Genomic DNA, 21,167 nt, shown 5'->3' on the forward strand with positions numbered 1-21,167 from the left:
TGTCCGGGCTGTCCAGGTTGTCCTGGGTATCCTGGTTGGCCGGGCTGTCCTGGGTATTCGGGCTGTCCTGGTGTTTCTGGCTGACCGGGCTGTCCAGGTTGTCCTGGGTATCCTGGCTGACCGGGCTGTCCAGGTTGTCCTGGGTATCCTGGTTGTCCGGGCTGTGCAGGTTGTCCTGGGTATCCTGGTTGGCCGGGCTGTCCTGGGTATCCGGGCTGTCCTGGTGTTCCTGGCTGACCGGGCTGTCCAGGTTGTCCTGGGTATCCTGGCTGACCGGGCTGCCCAGGTTGTCCTGGGTACCCTGGTTGTCCGGGTTGTCCTTGTTGACCTGGGTATCCTGGTTGTCCGGGCTCTCCGGGTTGTCCTGGGTATCCTGGCTGACCGGGCTGTCCTGGGTATCCTGGCTGTCCTGATGTTCCTGGCTGACCGGGCTGTCCAGGTTGTCCTGGGTATCCTGGCTGACCGGGCTGTCCAGGTTGTCCTGGGTACCCTGGTTGTCCGGGCTGTCCTGGTTGTCCTGGGTATCCTGGTTGTCCTGGTTGTCCTGGGTATCCTGGTTGTCCTGGCTGACCGTGCTGTCCGGGTTGTCCTGGGTATCCTGGCTGACCGGGCTGTCCTGGTTGTCCCGGGTATCCTGGCTGACCGTGCTGTCCAGGCTGTCCTGGGTATCCTGGCTGACCATGCTGTCCAGGCTGTACTGGGTGTCCTGGCTGACCAGGCTGTCCAGGTTGTCCTGGGTACCCTGGTTGTCCGGGCTGTCCAGGTTGTCCTGGGTACCCTGGTTTTCCGGGCTGTCCAGGTTGTCCTGGGTATCCTGGCTGACCGGGCTGTCCAGGTTGTCCTGGGTATCCTGGCTGACCGGGCTGTCCAGGTTGTCCTGGGTATCCTGGTTTTCCGGGCTGTCCAGGTTGTCCTGGGTATCCTGGCTGACCGGGCTGTCCAGGTTGTCCTGGGTATCCTGGCTGACCGGGCTGTCCAGGTTGTCCTGGGTACCCTGGTTGTCCGGGCTGTCCTGGTTGTCCTGGGTATCCTGGCTGACCGTGCTGTCCAGGCTGTCCTGGGTATCCTGGCTGACCGGGCTGTCCTGGTTGCCCTGGATATCCTGGTTTTCCGGGCTGTCCAGGTTGACCGGGGTATCCTGATTTAGTAAAAGAGAAATGACAGTTATGTTCCCCAAAACGCTTACCTGCATTTTGTGCCATTTTACATTAATGAAACGAAAATACATTAAATTGTCTGTAATTTCAATTAATAAATGTTTCCGTTATTATGGAAATGAGTGGTTGTGTGAAAGTGGATGTTATACGTGTTATTATTGACACATGTCATGTTATGAATGACTTATAAAGTCTAGTACCTAAAGTCTGATTTCGATGTTTTGCAATCGCTATTCGCTATCGATTTTAATAAAGGCTTTATCCTGTAACTATACTCGTAAATATTCAAATCGTTTTCATAATTATAATTTTAAATTAAATTATTATATTACGAGTAGCACGCCTATCCAGATATCTCCCTAATCTCCAAATTGAAAATTAAGTATAAATCAATGATCATTAGGAAAGTATAGACATACCTGGTCCTCCTGAGCCTCCTGGGCCTCCCGGGCCTCCAGGCGTGCCTGGAGACCCTGGGCTACCCGGGGTCCCGGGTTGCCCGGGGTAACCTGGGGGTCGGCTGGGTCCGCCTGGACCTGAAGGTCCTCCTGAAAGGAAAACACGCCTGGTAAATTTTCTGCCTCATTGAAAACTGGTCTATTCTTTAGTGGTGGTTTGGTGGTTACACATATTTACTTAATTGCCCTTAGTCGCATTTAATTTGGCATTGTATATCATGACATACGAAACCATTGACGAACTTTTTGGATTTTTTCTTTATCAGAATCATTAGAATTTATTAAGGGCCTATTTATTAATTACCTAGTACCTGAAATTAACCAAGAGTTTTTGACGCAAAGCAGGGTTACTTTGTCAGACAGCGTTACCGTGTCAAAATCAAATAAAAATATAGACACGTAGATGGTTTAGCCTAAACCTCCAATGGCAGCGGAACAATAAAGCTGGGTTAGGTTAGTGTCATGCTATTTCAGTCAGTCTCAGTACAACATGACTTTTTCGCACATCTGTAACCCGTGTTTTGGTATGTCTCGTTACTTAACAGAGAAAAAATATCCTTGAATGAATATATATTAACTTAACAACATTAAAATAATACCTGGGCCACCTGGTCCTCCTGGTCCGCCTGGTCCTCCTGGAGTGCCAGGTGATCCTGGTGTGCCGGGGGTGCCTGGTTGTCCGGGCTGTCCGGGGTAGTAACCACTTCCACCTGGTCCATTGGGTCCGTTAGGTCCATCTGGTCCGCCTGGACCTCCAGGCCCGCCTGGGCCTCCTGGTGTGCCCGGTGATCCTGGTGTGCCGGGAGTGCCTGGTTGGCCAGGTTGTCCGGGCTGTCCAGGGTAGTAACCGCTTCCACCTGGGCCATTGGGTCCGTTAGGGCCACCTGGGCCTCCTGGGCCTCCTGGTCCGCCTGGGCCTCCTGGTGTGCCGGGTGAGCCTGGTGTGCCGGGGGTGCCTGGTTGTCCGGGCTGTCCGGGGTAGTAACCACTTCCACCTGGTCCATTGGGTCCGTTAGGTCCATCTGGTCCGCCTGGACCTCCAGGCCCGCCTGGGCCTCCTGGTGTGCCCGGTGATCCTGGTGTGCCGGGAGTGCCTGGTTGGCCAGGTTGTCCGGGCTGTCCAGGGTAGTAACCGCTTCCACCTGGGCCATTGGGTCCGTTAGGGCCACCTGGGCCTCCTGGGCCTCCTGGTCCGCCTGGGCCTCCTGGTGTGCCGGGTGAGCCTGGTGTGCCGGGGGTGCCTGGTTGTCCGGGCTGTCCGGGGTAGTAACCGCTTCCACCTGGGCCATTGGGTCCGTTAGGGCCACCTGGGCCTCCTGGGCCTCCTGGTCCGCCTGGGCCTCCTGGTGTGCCGGGTGAGCCTGGTGTGCCGGGGGTGCCTGGTTGCCCAGGTTGCCCGGGCTGTCCGGGGTGGTAACCGCTTCCACCTGGGCCATTGGGTCCGTTAGGGCCACCTGGGCCTCCTGGGCCTCCTGGTCCGCCTGGGCCTCCTGGTGTGCCGGGTGAGCCTGGTGTGCCAGGGGTGCCTGGTTGTCCGGGCTGTCCGGGGTAGTAACCGCTTCCACCTGGGCCATTGGGTCCGTTAGGGCCACCTGGGCCATTGGGTCCGTTAGGGCCACCTGGGCCTCCTGGGCCTCCTGGTCCGCCTGGGCCTCCTGGTGTGCCGGGTGAGCCTGGTGTGCCGGGGGTGCCTGGTTGTCCGGGCTGTCCGGGGTAGTAACCGCTTCCACCTGGGCCATTGGGTCCGTTAGGGCCACCTGGGCCTCCTGGGCCTCCTGGTCCGCCTGGGCCTCCTGGTGTGCCGGGTGAGCCTGGTGTGCCGGGGGTGCCTGGTTGCCCAGGTTGCCCGGGCTGTCCGGGGTGGTAACCGCTTCCACCTGGGCCATTGGGTCCGTTAGGGCCACCTGGGCCTCCTGGGCCTCCTGGTCCGCCTGGGCCTCCTGGTGTGCCGGGTGAGCCTGGTGTGCCGGGGGTGCCTGGTTGTCCGGGCTGTCCAGGGTAGTATCCGCTTCCACCTGGTCCATTGGGTCCATTAGGGCCACCTGGGCCTCCTGGTCCGCCTGGTCCGCCTGGGCCTCCTGGTGTGCCGGGTGAGCCTGGTGTGCCGGGAGTGCCTGGTTTTCCAGGCTGTCCGGGTTGTCCGGGATAGTAACCGCTTCCACCTGGACCATTAGGGCCACCAGGGCCATTGGGTCCTCCAGGGCCTCCTGGACCTCCTGGTCCGCCTGACCACCTGGACTACCTGTTAAGGCAGAGATGTTATTTTTAATATCGTCATGACTTCTTACAATAAGAGGAAACTACTGAATTTCTAAGCTGACACTGGAACTTGAGTACCTAGGTAGTTCCAATTTGAGAAAATAGTCGTGAGTTTGTGTATGTAAGTAGTATATATTATATATATATATATTATGTAGTTATTGTTATAATCCTGTCAGATTACAGATATAACATTAAAACCATTTTTGTCACTCTCGGGTCGAACTGTTAAATGTCATTTTTTATCCGACTTTTCTGCCAAGTTACACTGGCTGTGGGCGCGGAAGTATCAGACTTCGTAACTACTAGTAGTACTAGTAGTAACATGTCGTCGGGGTAAACAACATCAACAATAGTAAAGAGAGACAACACTACTGTACCTACGTTTTTTTATATCTATAAATAGACGACAAATATAGTGAACTCTCTCGTGGTCGACTAGGTTCTCGCATTTGGTACACAATTAAAGTTTTAAAAAAGCCGGGCCAAATATAAATATAAGTGTTTACGCGGTTAAGTCCCGTTTTGCTTTAAAATTATAATTAAAGTTAATGTTGGAAATAAGGTACAATAATGTTAATTAATCGCGTCTGACCTATAAATTACTTTTCCCCTCACTAGCTCGGAAACACGTATTTTGTCCTTTAATACCAGCGGGTAAAAACGCATTTTATCCACTAGTGGGTAAAGTAATTTGACCTTGAATAACGTCAAATTAACTGCTTTAAAATTGATAAAAGTAGGTGAATCTAGTAATAAAGATGATTTACCACCTGTGGAACTACTGCATGGAAGCAGTGATAAACGCATTTTTCGCGTTGTAGTTTCCTCGCTATAGTGAGGGGAAAAGTTTTGTGTTACACTCGGGTGCAAATGTATTTTACTTCTCGTGTGTTAAAAAACTCGCAAGTTCAGGATTCTATTCTCGAACCACTCGCTTCGCTCGTGGTTCAACTATAGAATCCTTTCACTTGCTCGTTGTATGTAAGTACAGCGAGCTGAAAAATTGCATAGAGAAACTATGAATGAATTCGTTGATAAATTGACACATTTCATTTCAGGTACATTTCAGACTGTTGAGGTAATACACAATAGGCTACTAGACTCATATCTAATTTGGCACAATAAATGATTGTCTTCTGTAATATTTGACATAAGAAACCAATATTTAATTAAATTTTGGGTATTAAATGTGTACGATGACTACGTATTTTTAATTCAAAAATTTGAGTATTTTTTTTAAAATTTTGGCCACCGAAAACCCTGTCGGCCGTGTAGTGGCGTCATAGAATTCATGTCAAATCAATCACTGACATAATGACCTTTATGCCTCGTACTTAAAGTGTCAGAAAGTAATGGTTTTCGCACTGAATGACTTCATTTACAGAAAATCTATAGATGACATGGCTGATGTTGTTTTTGCCTGATTACGTAAAAGTATTCTTTAAAAATATTTCTTGCGGTTTATAAGTCATAATAAAATATAATGATATCTTTTTTCGGTTAATTGGACAGTAAGTAATAATATAAGACAAACTTTAAAAAGGGTCAAGTAGCCTATTCAGGACAATCAAAATACCGCAATGTACTGAAACTTGCATAAGGGGGCAATTGTAACTAATCCATTTTTTCCATTGTTACACTATGATGTTGAGTTCTACATGTATCCACTGAACACGCCTACCATATATAACCGGTGGACACTCTATTTAGTGCAAACATTGTAAAACATGGAAAAATGGACCAGTTACATTTGTCCCCAGTCGATATTTGCCCCGCTGTACCTTACGAGTTTTCGCACAGTCTAAATGTATCCTAATTTGGTGCTTACCAGGAGTGCCTGGGGAACCGGGAGCGCCGGGCGCTCCAGGGGCGCCGGGTTGTCCAGGTTGTCCGGGTTGTCCGGGGTAGTACCCACCTGAACCACCTGTAATTAGACAAATTTACACTTTATTCTAAACCTATTGTAATGCTGATGATCGATAAGGGAATCTCACACATATTAATATTACCAAAATTTACCAAATACCTGTATTATGGAAAATATTTTGACAACAGAGAGAGCATACAAGACTGCAAGACGAGAGATGCGTTATAGAAAAAGACACCAATAAATATGGGTTTTATTAACTTAAATTGTTGTAGTAATTGGTGCTTGTAACGTATAAAAATGAATAATAGTGACAGCCTAACGGGCACTTAAGCCGAGGTCTGGTGAAGTTTTATATTTTATTATAAATCAGTCTCGTCTATCGGGTTACTAATACTAAGGGGTGGAATCCTCGCTTGCTTTCGACCGGTCTTATCCAGAAAAAAATCAGCTTATATTTTTTGTGTTTTACTAAGATTGACTTTTCGCGGTACTAATTGGATACCGAATACGTAACGCCGTGTCTTGCGTGGGCGACGGTCGCGCGACCGTCGCCGTCGCGTCTCATACTTCCATATCGATAAGGTTTGATTTCGTATGCGTCGCATCGCCGTCGCGCGACCATCGCACGACCGTCGCCCACGTAAGCCACGGCGTAAGAGTCATGTTGCGTAGTTTAATGTTTCGTGAAGAATGTAAAATATCTTTTCCCCTCACTAGCTCGGAAACACGTGTTTTGTCCTTTAATACCAGCGGGTAAAAACGCATTTTATCCACTAGTGGGTAAAGTAATTTGACCTTGAATAAAGTCAAATTAACTGCTTTAAAATTGATAAAAGTAGGTGAATCTAGTAATAAAGATGATTTACCACCTGTGGAACATCTGGAAGCAGTGATAAACGCATTTTTTGCGTTGTAGTTTCCTCGCTGTAGTGAGGGGAAAAGTTTTGTGTTACACTCGGGTGCAAATGTATTTTACTTCTCGTGTGTTAAAAAACTCGCAAGTTCAGGATTATATTTTGAACCACTCGCTTCGCTCGTGGTTCAACTATAGAATCCTTTCACTTGCTCGTTTTTCAATTCCACACTCGGCGTTAAAATACAACTTTGCCCCCTTGTATAACAAATAACTATTACAGGTTTTCGTATTCATTGACACGTTTTTTTTGATACCTACCCTAAATTTAATAATGATTTTAGTAGGTAGTGATGCTGTTTACAAGCTTTTATTTACATGTGTTGTTGCTGTGGGGTAAAAATTGTCCCCGTGTTTTAATTCAATTCAATTCAATAATTTTTTTCAATTCAATAATTTTTATTTCGGAAAAAAATCCATAGTGTTAGTGTACATTCCCTTAAACCTATGTTAGTTACATTTACATATTATTTATTACATCTAAAAAAAAAACTAAAACTATAATAAATTATACACTTGGCCTCTGGATTCCATATGTACACCATCCCAGTGTCTCCAGATAGCACAAGCAGGCGATTCCAACACTAGGCGCACAAGGCTGTTGGAGCTGTCTCGCACGCGACGCATCAGGGAGGCAGTTCTTTTGCGTATTATAGCACCGAAACTGTCAGTGCGGGCCTCAGCGAACATGCCTGACGCACTGCAATAACGAGGCAGTCCCAACAGCATCCTGAACCCATTGTTATACTGGATACGCAGGGCACTGAGGGCCTTTTTAGTATAATTTGTCCACAGGCTACACGTGTAAAAGGATTGGCAAAATGCTTTAAATAGCGTTATTTTGACATTCCCATTACACCGCGCAAACCTGCGGGACAGCATATTACAACGTACCGCCAATGCCCTGCGTTCCCGCTCTTAATGAAGGGATTGTGTTTTATAAATATATTGCAGAATGACATAACTTTCAGCAATCGAGCATTTGACTTTCTCGTAGTACCTAACTATTTTTAGACAAAAGGCATTTTTTTTTCTTTACACGATCAGTTTTAAGTTTAGGTATACATAGGTGGAAAGCGGATTGGTCTGCGGATTGGTATCTTACTCGACTGAAAAACTAAATGTCTGCTACACAATACACATAAATGGGACGGCATTGGCAATGGGAACACATTTTCCAACGCTCTGCATGGCTTAGCAACCTCAAGGCTACAGATTGCTTTTCGAATTTGCCACACGATTAAATACCTAAATACTAAAAATCACTTTTATTCATTTAACTTTTTTTCTGAAAGAGGAAACTCACCAGGTCTAGAGGGTATAAGGTGGCTAGCTCCGCCAGTGCTGCGGTGCAATGGGAACACATTTTCCAACGCTCTACCTGGCTTAGCAACCTCAAGGCTACAGATTACTTTTAATGTCTAATTTGCCACACGATTAACTACCTAAATACTAAAAATCACTTTTATTCATTTAACTTTTTTTCTGAAAGAGGAAACTCACCAGGTCTGGAGGGTATAGGGTGGCTAGCTCCGCCAGTGCTGTCGGTGGGTGGCTTTGGAGGGCGAGGGGCCACCGGTATCGGCTTGGCCGGAACGCCGCCGGGCGTGCGGCCGCATCCTTTCGGGAAGTACAACTTGTCGTACGGGACTATCTGACCCTTGATCGGCTTGTTGTCCACAGAGCTGGAAAGAACAAATTATCATGAATGTGACGATGTTTTATTGTGTAATTAGCTTTATTTATGGACCTTGATTATTTCTCTGTAAATTAGTCATCTTACTACGACTATCTGCTGTCAAATGCTGTAAATAACAGCATTATAAATAGTTCTGTGCGTATATGAGAACGTCTTGAAGTTCCACACGTTCCCGAAGTGCCCGATAACGAGGCTCATAGAATCCGAAATCGGGTATTATTTTTATTACTTTTAAATATGAACAGTAAGAGACAAAAAAATCGGTTTGAAATTGTATCATCAAATCATCATTATAGCTATTTGCGAGCTTCAAAAATATGTGAAAATGCTACTTAACGCGATTTAATTATTTGCCGTATCTTCGTAATTAGGAGTGAGCTGCAAAATTGCATGGAGCAATTATGACTGAATTCATTGATAAATTCGCCATGCACTTTTGCTGCTGATAGTACAGTGTATGTTTTGTATCGTGGTATCAAAGTAGATTCCTACAAACCAAAGGTTTAGGATTTATTTAAGTCAGAATGTCTGTTCAGCGCATTGGGCGTGTTTTAAATAAATATTTAGTGTAGGTACTCAAGATACAAGGGCTTGGCGCGTCTGCTTAATCTGTATAAGTCTAGTAAGCAAACGCGTCTGATAGTTTACAGTAAAGAATTTAAAAGTATACTACAGTAACGAATTGATATTTGATTAGAAAATAATTGAAGAAAAAGAACGGAGCAAAGCCAAAAAGTTTTGCTCTTAACATAAGTAAGACAACACTACTATTTAGCTTCAGATCCCTTTCATGCTCGACTTCTTTATAAAGGCATCGCTCAGACAACTTAATAAGAAGTCTCGCCATAAATCTTTTATTCGTTGGAAATAATTCCGGGAAATATACCGACAAAGGAGATGAAGAAATGACGCGCCTGCAGCGGTTTCTGTACTTGTCTGATGTTCTGATCATTTTATTTATGTTTTAATTAGGATGTACGTAAGGTGCATTAGGGTAATTCCGAATGACGGAAATGCTCTGGTAAGGTGACGGACCCAATCATGGACAGTTTAAGAAAAAAATTCGCCTGTTTTTGATATTTCACTGATAAATGTAAAAATTCTACCGCCAAGCGTGTTAAATCTTGAATGTCCTATCCTTCTTCTACATTTCAAGCGTATTGCAGAATAGATACTTCTATTGGTTTCTTCATAGTTAACAAATTAAAACTAGGTGTTTTTTCTCCAATTATGGACGGCAGTTCTCCAGTAATGGATCCCCCATTATGGACAGTGAAATAAGTTTAAAATTTTACTTTTAAAACCAACTGATACGCAATGAGTCAATTTTATATACCATAAATACAATTAGTTTGGGTTATTTTAACATAGGATTGTTTCTTGTAAATTTTGGTTTTGTAAATCGTTGCTTGTCCATCATAGGAGGTAGGCAGTTTTTCGGGTCCAGTAATGGACACTCGCAAAATAACGTCATTTCTTTATATCTTTGGAGCAACAAACTAGTATGTTTTATACCTTATCTCATGCTTAATGCAGTAAGTAAAACGCATTCAAGATTACACCGTGCGTTATTTTTTTATTATTTTATACATAAACTCATCTCTCTTAGCAACATTACTAAGAATTCGTCTTGATATTTTTTTCAGTAAACTGGTGAATTTTATCTTGTCTCCAAATCCTTCAGAAATAACCGAATTAATTGAAACTTCAAAATTAAACAGCTCTAGAACTCTAGTTTATGGTACATAGCCGTCAGTTTTTAGAAACTTATTTTAGATACTTATTTTTAAGGATTTGTGTTTTTTTGTCCATAGTGGCATCACCGTCCATTATGGGGTATTTTACCTTAATTCCAAAAGGGGAATCTTGATATGATAGAAATAATGGTGATTTTTATTCGACTTTCGTAATTTTTAGACGACTTTCGGAAATACACTAATGCACCTTACCGAATATTGATTTGCCGAGTGGCCTATGAAACCGATAATCATGGCTTCGAATCTCAAAATGGCTCAATTTCATTTCTGTGATGAACATAGATATTTTGTTTCACAGTTATGAGTGGTTAGAATTTTTATACTAAAAAAGGCATAACGAATAAGTTCAATATCATCTGAATTTTGACCTTCTGTTCTGACACTTATAAAATGCAGACTAACCGTTGTTTTTTTGCTGAATCTGCCTACCTAAATCGCTGACTACAAAATAAATGTGACCAGATAGTTGGCATTCATGATTATACGGTACATCCCAAGTTTTATACCTGTATATGTATGCAATTATTGCGTATGAAAATTGCTGGAGCTAAAAGCCAGACTGAAACTGATGAAGTTTTGATATGAATTTATTTGCGGAATTTAGTTATTAAAACGCTTTTGAAACGCTAGTATAGTATTTTGGTGTTTATTATGTAAATATATTTTTCATGTAAAAACACTCAAACGATATAGGCACTTATTATATTTGAGTTTATGTAACGGATGAAACAGAGAAAAATATTTTTCAGAACATAAATGTTGCTACTTTATGGCAGAAGTGCAAGAAGTGGCACACTATGTGTAACATGTGTGTATAAGTACATACACTGAATAACGTCGTACATTTTTCATCGACGGAGAACGAAGACCAAATGACCAGACACAAGACCACGACGACAAGGAAAAAACCGGCCAAGTGCGAGTCGGACTCGCCCACCGAGGGTTCCGTACAAACTTTCTTTCAAACTACCTAGTAAAAATAATCTCATATTTTCATATAACTCTAATGACTTGACTAGAAGACAAAAGTATAGGCACTAATGAGTATTATAGTGTATAGCGCCATCTCCCGGTCAATTTGCTAACTAATTTGCGCGACCTGGTTTTTCAGGGATAATTCTTTATAATGTTAACCGATTTTTTAAACAGTTTTTACTTTATTGGACAGAAGATGGTTTACGTAACATCTCGTATTAATTTGAAGTACGATATACTTCCGCAAGGGTGGGTAAATTGAAAGTAAAAATCTGAAAAGTTTTTTGTGAATAAAAAAAAAAAGTATTCAAAATACAAACACGATTATATTTTTCCTGTAATATATAGCATAAAACCAATGTTTACTAAAATTTTCATAATTTTTCGTTGGTAAACTTCGGAGATAAGGGGGGGGGGGGGGAACGGTATTTTTTTTTACATTTTTCTTCAAAATTCTTTTTTTTTTTCACAACAAAAAAATTATAAAAAATAGCTTATTTACGTTCAATTTGAGCTCTTTCCAACGATACTACACTTGACCTAGTAACTTGAAATTTACAGTTTGCCCCCCTTTCATTTTGGCCATTTTCTACAATTAAAATTAAATATCTGGGCAACCGAGCTTCGCTCGGTTCTGTTTCGTATCCTTGACATGTGTCGCCATCTAGTTCAAAAATGAATAGTACCTACATCGAGCGAAAGAATTCTCAGCCTTAACAACACAACTACTCTACACGAGATGGCGCGCAACTCAAATAGTGTATTTTCTATTCGTTTTAGCCTTGACCTGTGTCGCCATCTAGTGTTTGCAATAAATAGTACTTACATCGACCGAAAGAATTCTGTCTTAACAGTACAACTACTGCACACGAGATGGCGCGCGAAGAAAAACGCATGAAAACTCGAAAATTCGCGTTTTCCGGGACCTAAGGATAAGTTAGACCGATTTTTCACCCCAAAAACCCCCACATAACAAATTTCTGCGAAATCGTTAGAGCGGTTTCCGAGATCGTCAGTGTAAATAAATAAATATATAAATAAATAAATAAATAAATAAATAAATATACAAGAATTGCTCGTTTAAAAGTATAAGATATATTTAAAAAAAATATACTTTCTATTTGTAGAGGTTTACAATGTTCACAAGTATTCCAAATTTCAAGTTGACAGCATTAGTAGTTCTCGAGATATTTAGGAATGTGACAGACGGACAGACAGACGGACAGAGTCGCACCATAAGGGTTCCTGTTGTACCTTTTTGGTACGGAACCCTAAAAAGGGGCATTAAGTTATATTTGTAAATTCATTTCAGGCAATACGTTTTTCTTCTCCAAGTCGCGCGCCATGACTAGTAACTTTATTGCGTAAAAGATGAGATTTCGCAAATATTCGCGTGATTGTGGATGACATGAATTATTAACTCCGAATGTTACGCATTCTGCTGAATTTATCCACCATACTTATCAAATTACCCGTTACAGTAAATATAAATAAAGAATTTACCGGTCAGGTTCCACGAAACCGTAGTCAGAAACAGAAGAACACCGTCCGGGATACGTAACTGCGTCTTATTCTTCACTCCTGTTTTTGTGTACCTAAGTACTAACGAGGAACTATAGTATGTACAGGTACTTACTTTTCATCATACTCGTGTTTCTCATCCGGGAACACTTCGACCGGTTTCTCTGGCTCCACGACACGGTAGCCATGGCTATCGGCTACGTAATGTGTGGCGCGAAGCACGCCGTCCGGGTCTACGTAGCCATAGCAGCCGTATGTGACGCCGTCCGGGCCCCGGTTCTCGTGGTGGAACTGCCCGTTTGGGCCCACGTCGTAACCGAAACCGTATGCATCTGGAATAGAATAGAATAGAATAGAATAGAATAGAATAAACGTTTATTCGTGAGCACAGTAGGCCTAGCACATGATGGCCGCGGGAGTATGTCGCCGCGAGATAGATGACACGTCTTTGTCTAATTGTATTAATGGCATAAGGACAGGTAGTCTATCTCGCGGCGACATACTCTCGCGTCCATCATGTGCTAGGCCTGCAGGTAAGACAAAATACACATAATAACAATAAGACAGAAAGGAATGAAGTGCCACGAAATGGCCTCATCTCAGCGTGTTGCTGGTGACTTCCAGCGCTGATCTTCCGATGAGACCATCAAGTGAGAAAGATTCACGGAGGGTAACAGACAGAAGAAATACAAAATACATACAAGAACGTGGTCAAACAGTTAAGAAAGTGAAAACGTTACAAGAAAAATAACAACAGACTGTGATCGAAACATAGTATAAAAAGAATAATTACCAGAATGAGGTACCATTATCAACTGAGGTTGGGGGTTTAGTTTTAAAGTAGCAATAGCATCTCTTTCGAACTCGATACCTATACCAGAATAGAGTGGAAGATTATGGTATTACTATATATAATGCGAAAAGGATTTCCTTCGTATTTTTCCGGAAACATTCGTATTTTGTCATGCTAGTTTAGTCAATGTCAGTACATCTTGTACTGACACGTTCGTACGTTTCCATAACTACACGAAGGCAAATCTTTTCGCACTACAACTGTAACTTAATATGATAAATAAATAAATAAATATCGGGGGACACCTTACACAGATAAACCTAGCCCCAAACTAAGTAAATCTTGTACTATGGGTGCTAGGCGACGACATACTATACGTACATATAAATAACATACTTATATACATAGAAAACATCCATGACTAATGAACAAATATCTGTGTTCATCATACAAATAAATGCCCTTGCGATTCGTACCCGGGACCGCGGCATAGCAGGCAGGGTCACTATCTCACTATCCAAGTATCTACTAGGCCAGACCGGTCGTTATTAATGATGTTACATTAAGTTTTTAATGAGAAATCTTAGATTATACCTAGGCAGCCTATAAAGAGACCAAGATTTATTCGAATTCATTAGACACTCTTAATAAAAGGCTGCAAACAAAAGTAAAGTAATAAGGATTCTCGATTTTCCCGGACATTTAACGCTCGAGAAATTGCCCAGAATGCGCTGGGATTTTCTCTGGATGAGTCCATATAAAAGCCACTGTTTGTGCTTTGGATAAACTGTGACTTATCAAGGACGAAAGTTTTTTTTATGTAGATGAAACAATTAATTTCTTACCTAAAATATGAGTACTTGGCTAAATATAAATAAATAAAGGCTAGCTTAAGTAAAAGTCAGGGCGCCAATTGAATTATTTTCTGTATATTGCATTACTTGAGCTAGGGCTCGTTAGTGATTCTAAGTATTCTAACACGGATTCGTTACTTACACACGTATATTAAGCTGAGTGGAGATCCTTTCAGTGACGCTTAACAATAAATTAGTAGTACTGTCTATGTCTACCTAAATCGTAGTAATGTCGTAATGTCTACCTAAATTTAAGCGTTTTATGAATAAATTTCTTCTTTCTTTTTTTCTATACTTTGCCAAATTTTGATACTTATTACATAACGTATTTCAACAACTGTATTAAAGGATATTTCCGTAATGTTATGAAACGTTATATTCCCAAACCCCACACCGGGGCAAACGACGCAACGGAGCCACGCTGTGACGTCATCGCCCAAATCAATTGTTTAATTTTATTTTTAGTACTCGTGTTCTCTGTATTATTATTTATTGTTCTCTTTATTTTCTCTCTTTTTTGTTATCCAAGTTTCGTGACGCATTGGTTTTACTGTAATGTCATGTAAACCTGTTTTTACTAATAAATAAATATTGATTTAAACTAACATGATTTTAATGTGCCAACAGAAATTTTCTAAAATTACGAAACGACATAAAATTCTAAAATAATAATATTCCTCATTTTTGTACGGAGGTTGAAAATTTCTTGTGAAATGTTAATTAAGTGTCCAAGAACTTTCAATATTGTTTGAAAGTTACCACAATTTGCACATCTGTATTTTCAGTCATAGTTTCAAATTGAAACGGGAGTTAATTGAATAATTGCGCATCATTTACGTTTATATTTCGGATGTGACATTAATCCGTGGCCACAGGCAGTTGCTGTTTTCTCAAAGAGTTTTTAGATAGTTATAAAAAGATATCGATTTTTTTTATGAATCAGGCAGCAATCGATCAGACGAGCCGCCTGACGGGAAGCAGTCATCGCCGCCCATGTACATAAGCAACATATAGGGGAGCCACTTATGCGTTACCAAAATGCCAAGTTTAATGGATCCTCACTATGTTTGTTGCACCTTGGATATTGTTGATATTTGTCATGTGGCCGTCTATACCTAAAGGATTGTTATGCTTTACTAGTTAGAAGGGCATATAATGATATGTAAGTCCTATCTTTTGCCCGCGGCTTCGCTCGCGTTAGAAAGAGACAAAAAGTAGCCCTATGTCACTCTCCATCCCTTCAACTCTCCACTTAAAAAATCACGTCAATTCGTCGCTCCGTTTTGCCGTGAAAGACGGACAAACAAACAGACACACACTTTCCCATTTATAATATTAGTATGGATAAGATCACAACTTGGAGCAAAAGGGCCCTGTTAGGCCTGAATAGCCACATTCTTGAAATTAAAAACGATACTCACTGGTATCATAATTGGTTTCGTAATACTGCGTTTTCTCGTCGTCCTCGATGTCAACGACTACTTCGTTGTTACCCTGGTCGACAGGCCCGTAGTATTGCCGGCCATTGCGCCCCACTGATGCTGAAGTTTTCTCACTGGTCGCGTTCGCTGCTTGCTCGCTAGCTAGTACTAGAGCTAACGATGCCTGGAACAATAAAAATGTAAATGAATACACGGTTCTGTGTAAAAAAATATCTAGAATGAAAAAAAAACAAGGTGGGGATTCAAACGGTGTCATCATTATCACTTCCGATGAAGAAGGCGGTAGAAGGTCGAAATGATCCCAAGATACAAATAACTAATCACTACATAAATACCTAGTATGAAACAAAGTCGCTTCCCGTGTTAGTCTGTCTACCGTGTACTACTACGGATTTTAATGCGATTTTTTAATATATATGGTGTTGCGAAATCGGGGTATTCTTTTTAAAAGGACTGAATGAGAATTCGTAGACGAACTTGAGAGGAACCTTGAATAATGTACCTAATTCATTAAATTATTGGTTATGTAATGTCAAACTGTAAATGAAGGGACGTGTCAATTGCTTATTAAATTCGAAAATTGTTTGTTAACACAATGGAATGACACACGTGTATCCTATTAATAGTTTAGTCAAGAACAAACAAATCCTCATCAAGGAAACGTTTTATTCCATAAGGCGCTTCATTACTGCCATCACTTTGCTCACTAATGATGGTAGGCGCATGAGTATACGATTGTGGACCGTATTTTCTTACATCTGAGATGCAGAGAATAGTGCAAATCGTATTTAATAGGGACATATATCATTCACTAAATAAAAAGTCACCAACTGGTACCGAGCTCGGAATCCAACCCGGGTCATCAGAGACTTGTTTTAAGTTAAAAAATTTATATACAGTAATGAGTCTACTTAAATGTTTCATATTTCATTATAAGTTCTAAAGAATCTCATCAAAATGTTCACAAGAACCATAAAACCAGCAGTTTAGGAATTTGACACTTCATCTAGCGAAAACGTAATTGCTTTAATGTAAAAGTTAAAGTAAAGTCGTATTACATTAAATGGTCAATATAAATGCATTAAACTTAGTAAAGAGCTTCAAGTCGTGGCCAGATTTATGGTCTGTGCTCAGAAAATAAGAAATTCATAATCTGTTTTAAAAGGCGTAGACGTCTAGCTACTTTAGTGACAAAGAGCACAATAAATTGAATAAAGTGAAGAGACCGCAGCTGAGCTTCGACCTAACGACATTCAGTTTCGATTTAACATAAACATTGCGAAAAGAAAATATGATTCAACCGCATTAAGGCTTTACAATTTAAACATTTTAGAAGTTCAATAGGTAAATGTTCCTCGGAATTACACAGATTCTTTAAAATTGTCAACAGTCAATATTTCTACCTAATGACCTTACGACCCAATGAGAAACAGTTTGTATAATATATTGATTATGCCTCGTTGAGTCGTCAGGATTACTCAACAGTCTTGGGTTGGGCATTTACTCAATCGGTGTCTAAATATCATTGTTTAGGAGTGTTTTTATGATGTCATTCTAGACTTTCGAGGTCCTGAGGTTGCTAAAATTTGAATGGTCGTGAAATATATTTGTATTAGGCAGTACTTGTGCTTTGGATTTTTTTTATTGAACACTTAAATAGGTGGAAAACTAACCATATTAGCATAAAGCTTTTGACGTCGCTCAAGTAGAATTGTTTTTGCATCATACTTAATAGTCCTGATGACCGTCTTTGCAAAGTAATATACATAACTCAATGAGGGAAATTAAATTATCCTGGAGGAACGTGGCTGTGGTAATGGAATTTGAAAAACTTGATATTTATCCTGCTGTCAAGTACCGTTACTCATTAGACTGTCCGTACCATCATGAATAAATTACAGTTTTATTTCTTGTTTTAATTTGTCTTAATACATACAATATATCATTTTAGTATCCCATAAAGGGGTAGGCAGAACACATGAAACTACTAAAGCTTCAGTGCCACTCTTGGCAAATAAGGGGTTGAAAGAAAACGAAACTGTGACATTGCAGTGACAGGTAATAAATTAACTATGTTAGTTTAAATGGTTTTATTGGTACCTAATAGTAGGTACCTAAGTGCGTTTTCACATTATCCTATCCGATATCGGATGTAGGACCTAAATCCCATAAGTTTAAGCCGCCATCTTTGATTTTTGCCTTTGAAATCCTTTCAACGTCCGACATCGGAACAGATAATGTGAAAACGCACAAATACTCAAACGGGAACATATTAAACGTGCCAAATTTGTATGGGTCATTATTGAACCTCGTGTCCTGTAGTAGTTGAGTCACCAGTTATTTTTGGAGGTGTCAAGTGAAAAAAAATATGTTACCTACTTATCGCATTTCACGAGCTAAAAAAAAATTGAGACACAAGACATGCAAGCGATTTATTCTTTTTCGCGGATAACATCACCTTACGCGTGTGTCACATGCGAAATGAAATAAAAGTATGTCAAATTTCCATTGTATGAGATCCTTGTGTTGGGTTTATTTTCAGTTTAAGCAGGTAAATATACAGTTTTAAGAATATTTTCTGTTTTAAAACACTGATTCAAACTTTCACGATTTTTACACATATCCGAGACCACGGGACAATGCCGTCCTTGAAACGTCGGAGGTTAGTGTTTAAAACATAGTGTTTAAAACATAGTAAATACGCGATTAAGTCCCGTTTGCAATTTTAAATATTTTCTGTTTTGTTTAGAGGTGCTTGCATCATGAGACTACGGTTGCGCTAATACAGACTCGATGTTTGTTTTAGTATTTAGTCTTTACCAAGCCATTCAGGAAAACTAGTTTTGCATATTAACTTAAAACGTTAATCTGTAAATACCTAATAATAACTAAATATATAATTAATATAATTAAATATATGACGATATTGTGAGATATAAAAGGCAGGCAAAATCATATTAAGTACCTACGTATTTGGAAAAAAAAAATATGCATTTGTCACCCTCATCTCTTTTTATCCTCTCATTCACTCAAAGGTTAACTGGAAGAAATCCCTCAAAGGGATAAGTTCGCCTTTGTACTGTTCTTTACTATGTTTTTTGTTATTAATTGTGCAATAAAGAGTCTACTACTACTACTACTACTACTACTACTACTACTTATGACACATAAGGGTCCCCCACATCTGGCGTCACGCGAGCGTAGCGTCGGGCCAACTGTATGGCAAAGCCTGACGTTGCGTCGGCGCGGCGTCTTTTTCCATACAGTTGGTCCGATGCTACGCTCGCGAGACGCTAGATGTAGGCACCCTAAAAAAATGTATTTGTTAAATGCCATCAAAATAATACCAGTGTCTTTGCAACTGGAATTAACTAAAATCACAAATATAAACATTGATATAGGTATGGTAAAACTAATGCGCTACTTTGACAGTTGGGCACTCCGTGGAGCATGAAAATTGCAAGAATGCTAAGTATGTACCTCTTGAACTCGGTTCAGAAAACAGACAATCGAGTGTTCGGTTGAGCGCGCCCGGAAACCTGGGATTTACGTTGGACAGGATAGCTGTGAAATATGGTCTGGTCTGGTAGTGTGGGATACATAATTTACAAAATATTTTGTAGGTTAAATAACTTGAAATGTGCAATTATACAGTGTGTAACCATTATACGGGCGATAAATGAAACCAGACATAAAATGCATGTATTAAGAAAAAATCTAAGAACTCTATTTATTTATCAGTCATAGTTTTTCCAACCTGTTGTGTTATTTATCATTCTAGCTAGTAATCGCTCACTATTGGGTAGTGGTAAAGATAATTTAATAGAATTATACATGTAAGGGCAGAAAGTCCGTTGCAAATGAAAATCACTCATTCATAAATCATTCATAACAGCGTATTGTCTGTTTAATATTTCTTTGATTTGAGTCATATAAACTGTAAATTAGTACTATGATGTCAATTACATTTAAGTATAAAGTTTTTGGTAAACAAATGTCCATTAAATAATAAAAAACTTGTTCCGTCTATTGTCCGTCGTCCGTCGGCAACCCGAACCCTCCTTGGAACTTGTACACTCCTTTTTGCTGTGTACTTAACACAGCAAAAGGGAATGTACATGGGCTTCTAATGGGGTGGCAACGCGCATGTGACACTGTTTGAGTTGCAGGCGTCCATAGGTTACGGTGACCGCTTTACATCAGGCGGGCCGTATGCTTGTTTGCCACCGACGTAGTATAAAAAAAAATTATTATCAATCTTTTTTTAATTGCACCTAAATCTTGTTATCGGATATCAAAGGCCTTTTGTGATAGTATTAAAATGTTTCGCCTCGCGTGAGGTCCATATAAATAGCTCTGCATTAGGATGCGATACGCGTACCTACTACCTACCTGCCTCGGCGGACGGATTAGTGATTCAGGAGAATGTACTATTTATTTATTTTATTTTATTTTTATTTATTGTCACTTAGCAACTATCCTTACAGGTAACCCTAATACAATAGTGCCTATTCATAGTTATTTACATAATTATATCAGCAAAACCTTACGATTACATCAAATTATAACATATAACATTTAAACACACTTTTACAAATTCGGACATTGGACAACTAAACAAGTCAGTCTGATCAGCCACTAAATTCAGTGTACGGACGGTGCGACTGAGAGGCGCCTTACGAAGCAGGTTGGTTCTGCCGATCGGTTCCACCAGCAGCTGCGGCCGCCGCCTCCGCTCCACGTAGCCATTGGGCACGTACAGATTCATCTGCTGTAAGATCCCCGGGTTGTGAATACTGCCGCGAAGGATCTTCACCACGTAGCATGCGAGTGACAGATCCCTCCGTGTTTCTAATTTGTTATAGCCCACCATACCTATAACGAACAACTACTATACTATAATACTAAGGACATTGTATGTTGATAGGTTGTTAAGACCTTTTACATACAAGTTTACTGGGCTGGCCCAAAATGCGATTAACCTGTCGATCCGCCACACCGACTTCACATACACCACATACCACACATCAAAACTATTTCTTTACGCTACTGGCCCGTAAACGTGGAAGTATTTGAAAGGTTCTTTTCGCATTTTCAAAAGGAGAATTTCGCTAACAACAGTTGGTAAAGAAATCCAAACACCTACATTTGTCGTATTTAACAAAGCTTGGTTGCCGAATATATTATACATCACGCATGCCCCAGTGAGTGGACAGTAAACTTAAACCATTCATGTTGAACTACTTATATCGTATTTTATTTTTTTCCCTTAATAGGACTTTGGCTAATGATTGATACCATATGTTTAGTTGTAATAGGTAAATACCTAAATTATGTATGATATTAATGCCATGCCATAATGAAAAACCAATGACGTACCGCGCACACTTAATGCACGCCTTCGGTAATGAAAATGTAGGATATAATAATATATATCATGTTGAGCTAGAAACTGATCTCCAGTAA

The 21,167-nt window shown here is 40.7% G+C and overlaps 1 protein-coding gene across 1 annotated transcript in view; it reads right to left on the reverse strand.

The window, feature by feature from the left end:
• The window catches only part of LOC125226519 (collagen alpha-5(IV) chain-like), a 28,566-nt gene extending 7,992 nt beyond the window's left edge, over positions 1 to 20,574 (reverse strand). Inside the window, exons 1-9 of the mRNA XM_048130505.1 lie at positions 20,377 to 20,574; positions 15,681 to 15,864; positions 12,728 to 12,944; positions 8,164 to 8,345; positions 7,967 to 8,004; positions 5,706 to 5,801; positions 2,215 to 3,853; positions 1,577 to 1,705; positions 122 to 1,138 (exon numbers count right to left, since the gene is read on the reverse strand). Coding sequence (XP_047986462.1) covers positions 122 to 1,138; positions 1,577 to 1,705; positions 2,215 to 3,853; positions 5,706 to 5,801; positions 7,967 to 8,004; positions 8,164 to 8,345; positions 12,728 to 12,944; positions 15,681 to 15,864; positions 20,377 to 20,574 — 3,700 coding nt within the window. The remainder of the gene's footprint in view (positions 1 to 121; positions 1,139 to 1,576; positions 1,706 to 2,214; positions 3,854 to 5,705; positions 5,802 to 7,966; positions 8,005 to 8,163; positions 8,346 to 12,727; positions 12,945 to 15,680; positions 15,865 to 20,376) is intronic.
• Positions 20,575 to 21,167: the final 593 nt, after the last annotated feature.

The sequence above is a fragment of the Leguminivora glycinivorella genome, chromosome 5, assembly GCF_023078275.1.
Source record: "Leguminivora glycinivorella isolate SPB_JAAS2020 chromosome 5, LegGlyc_1.1, whole genome shotgun sequence".
In the NCBI taxonomy this organism is placed as follows: Eukaryota; Metazoa; Arthropoda; class Insecta; order Lepidoptera; family Tortricidae; genus Leguminivora; species Leguminivora glycinivorella.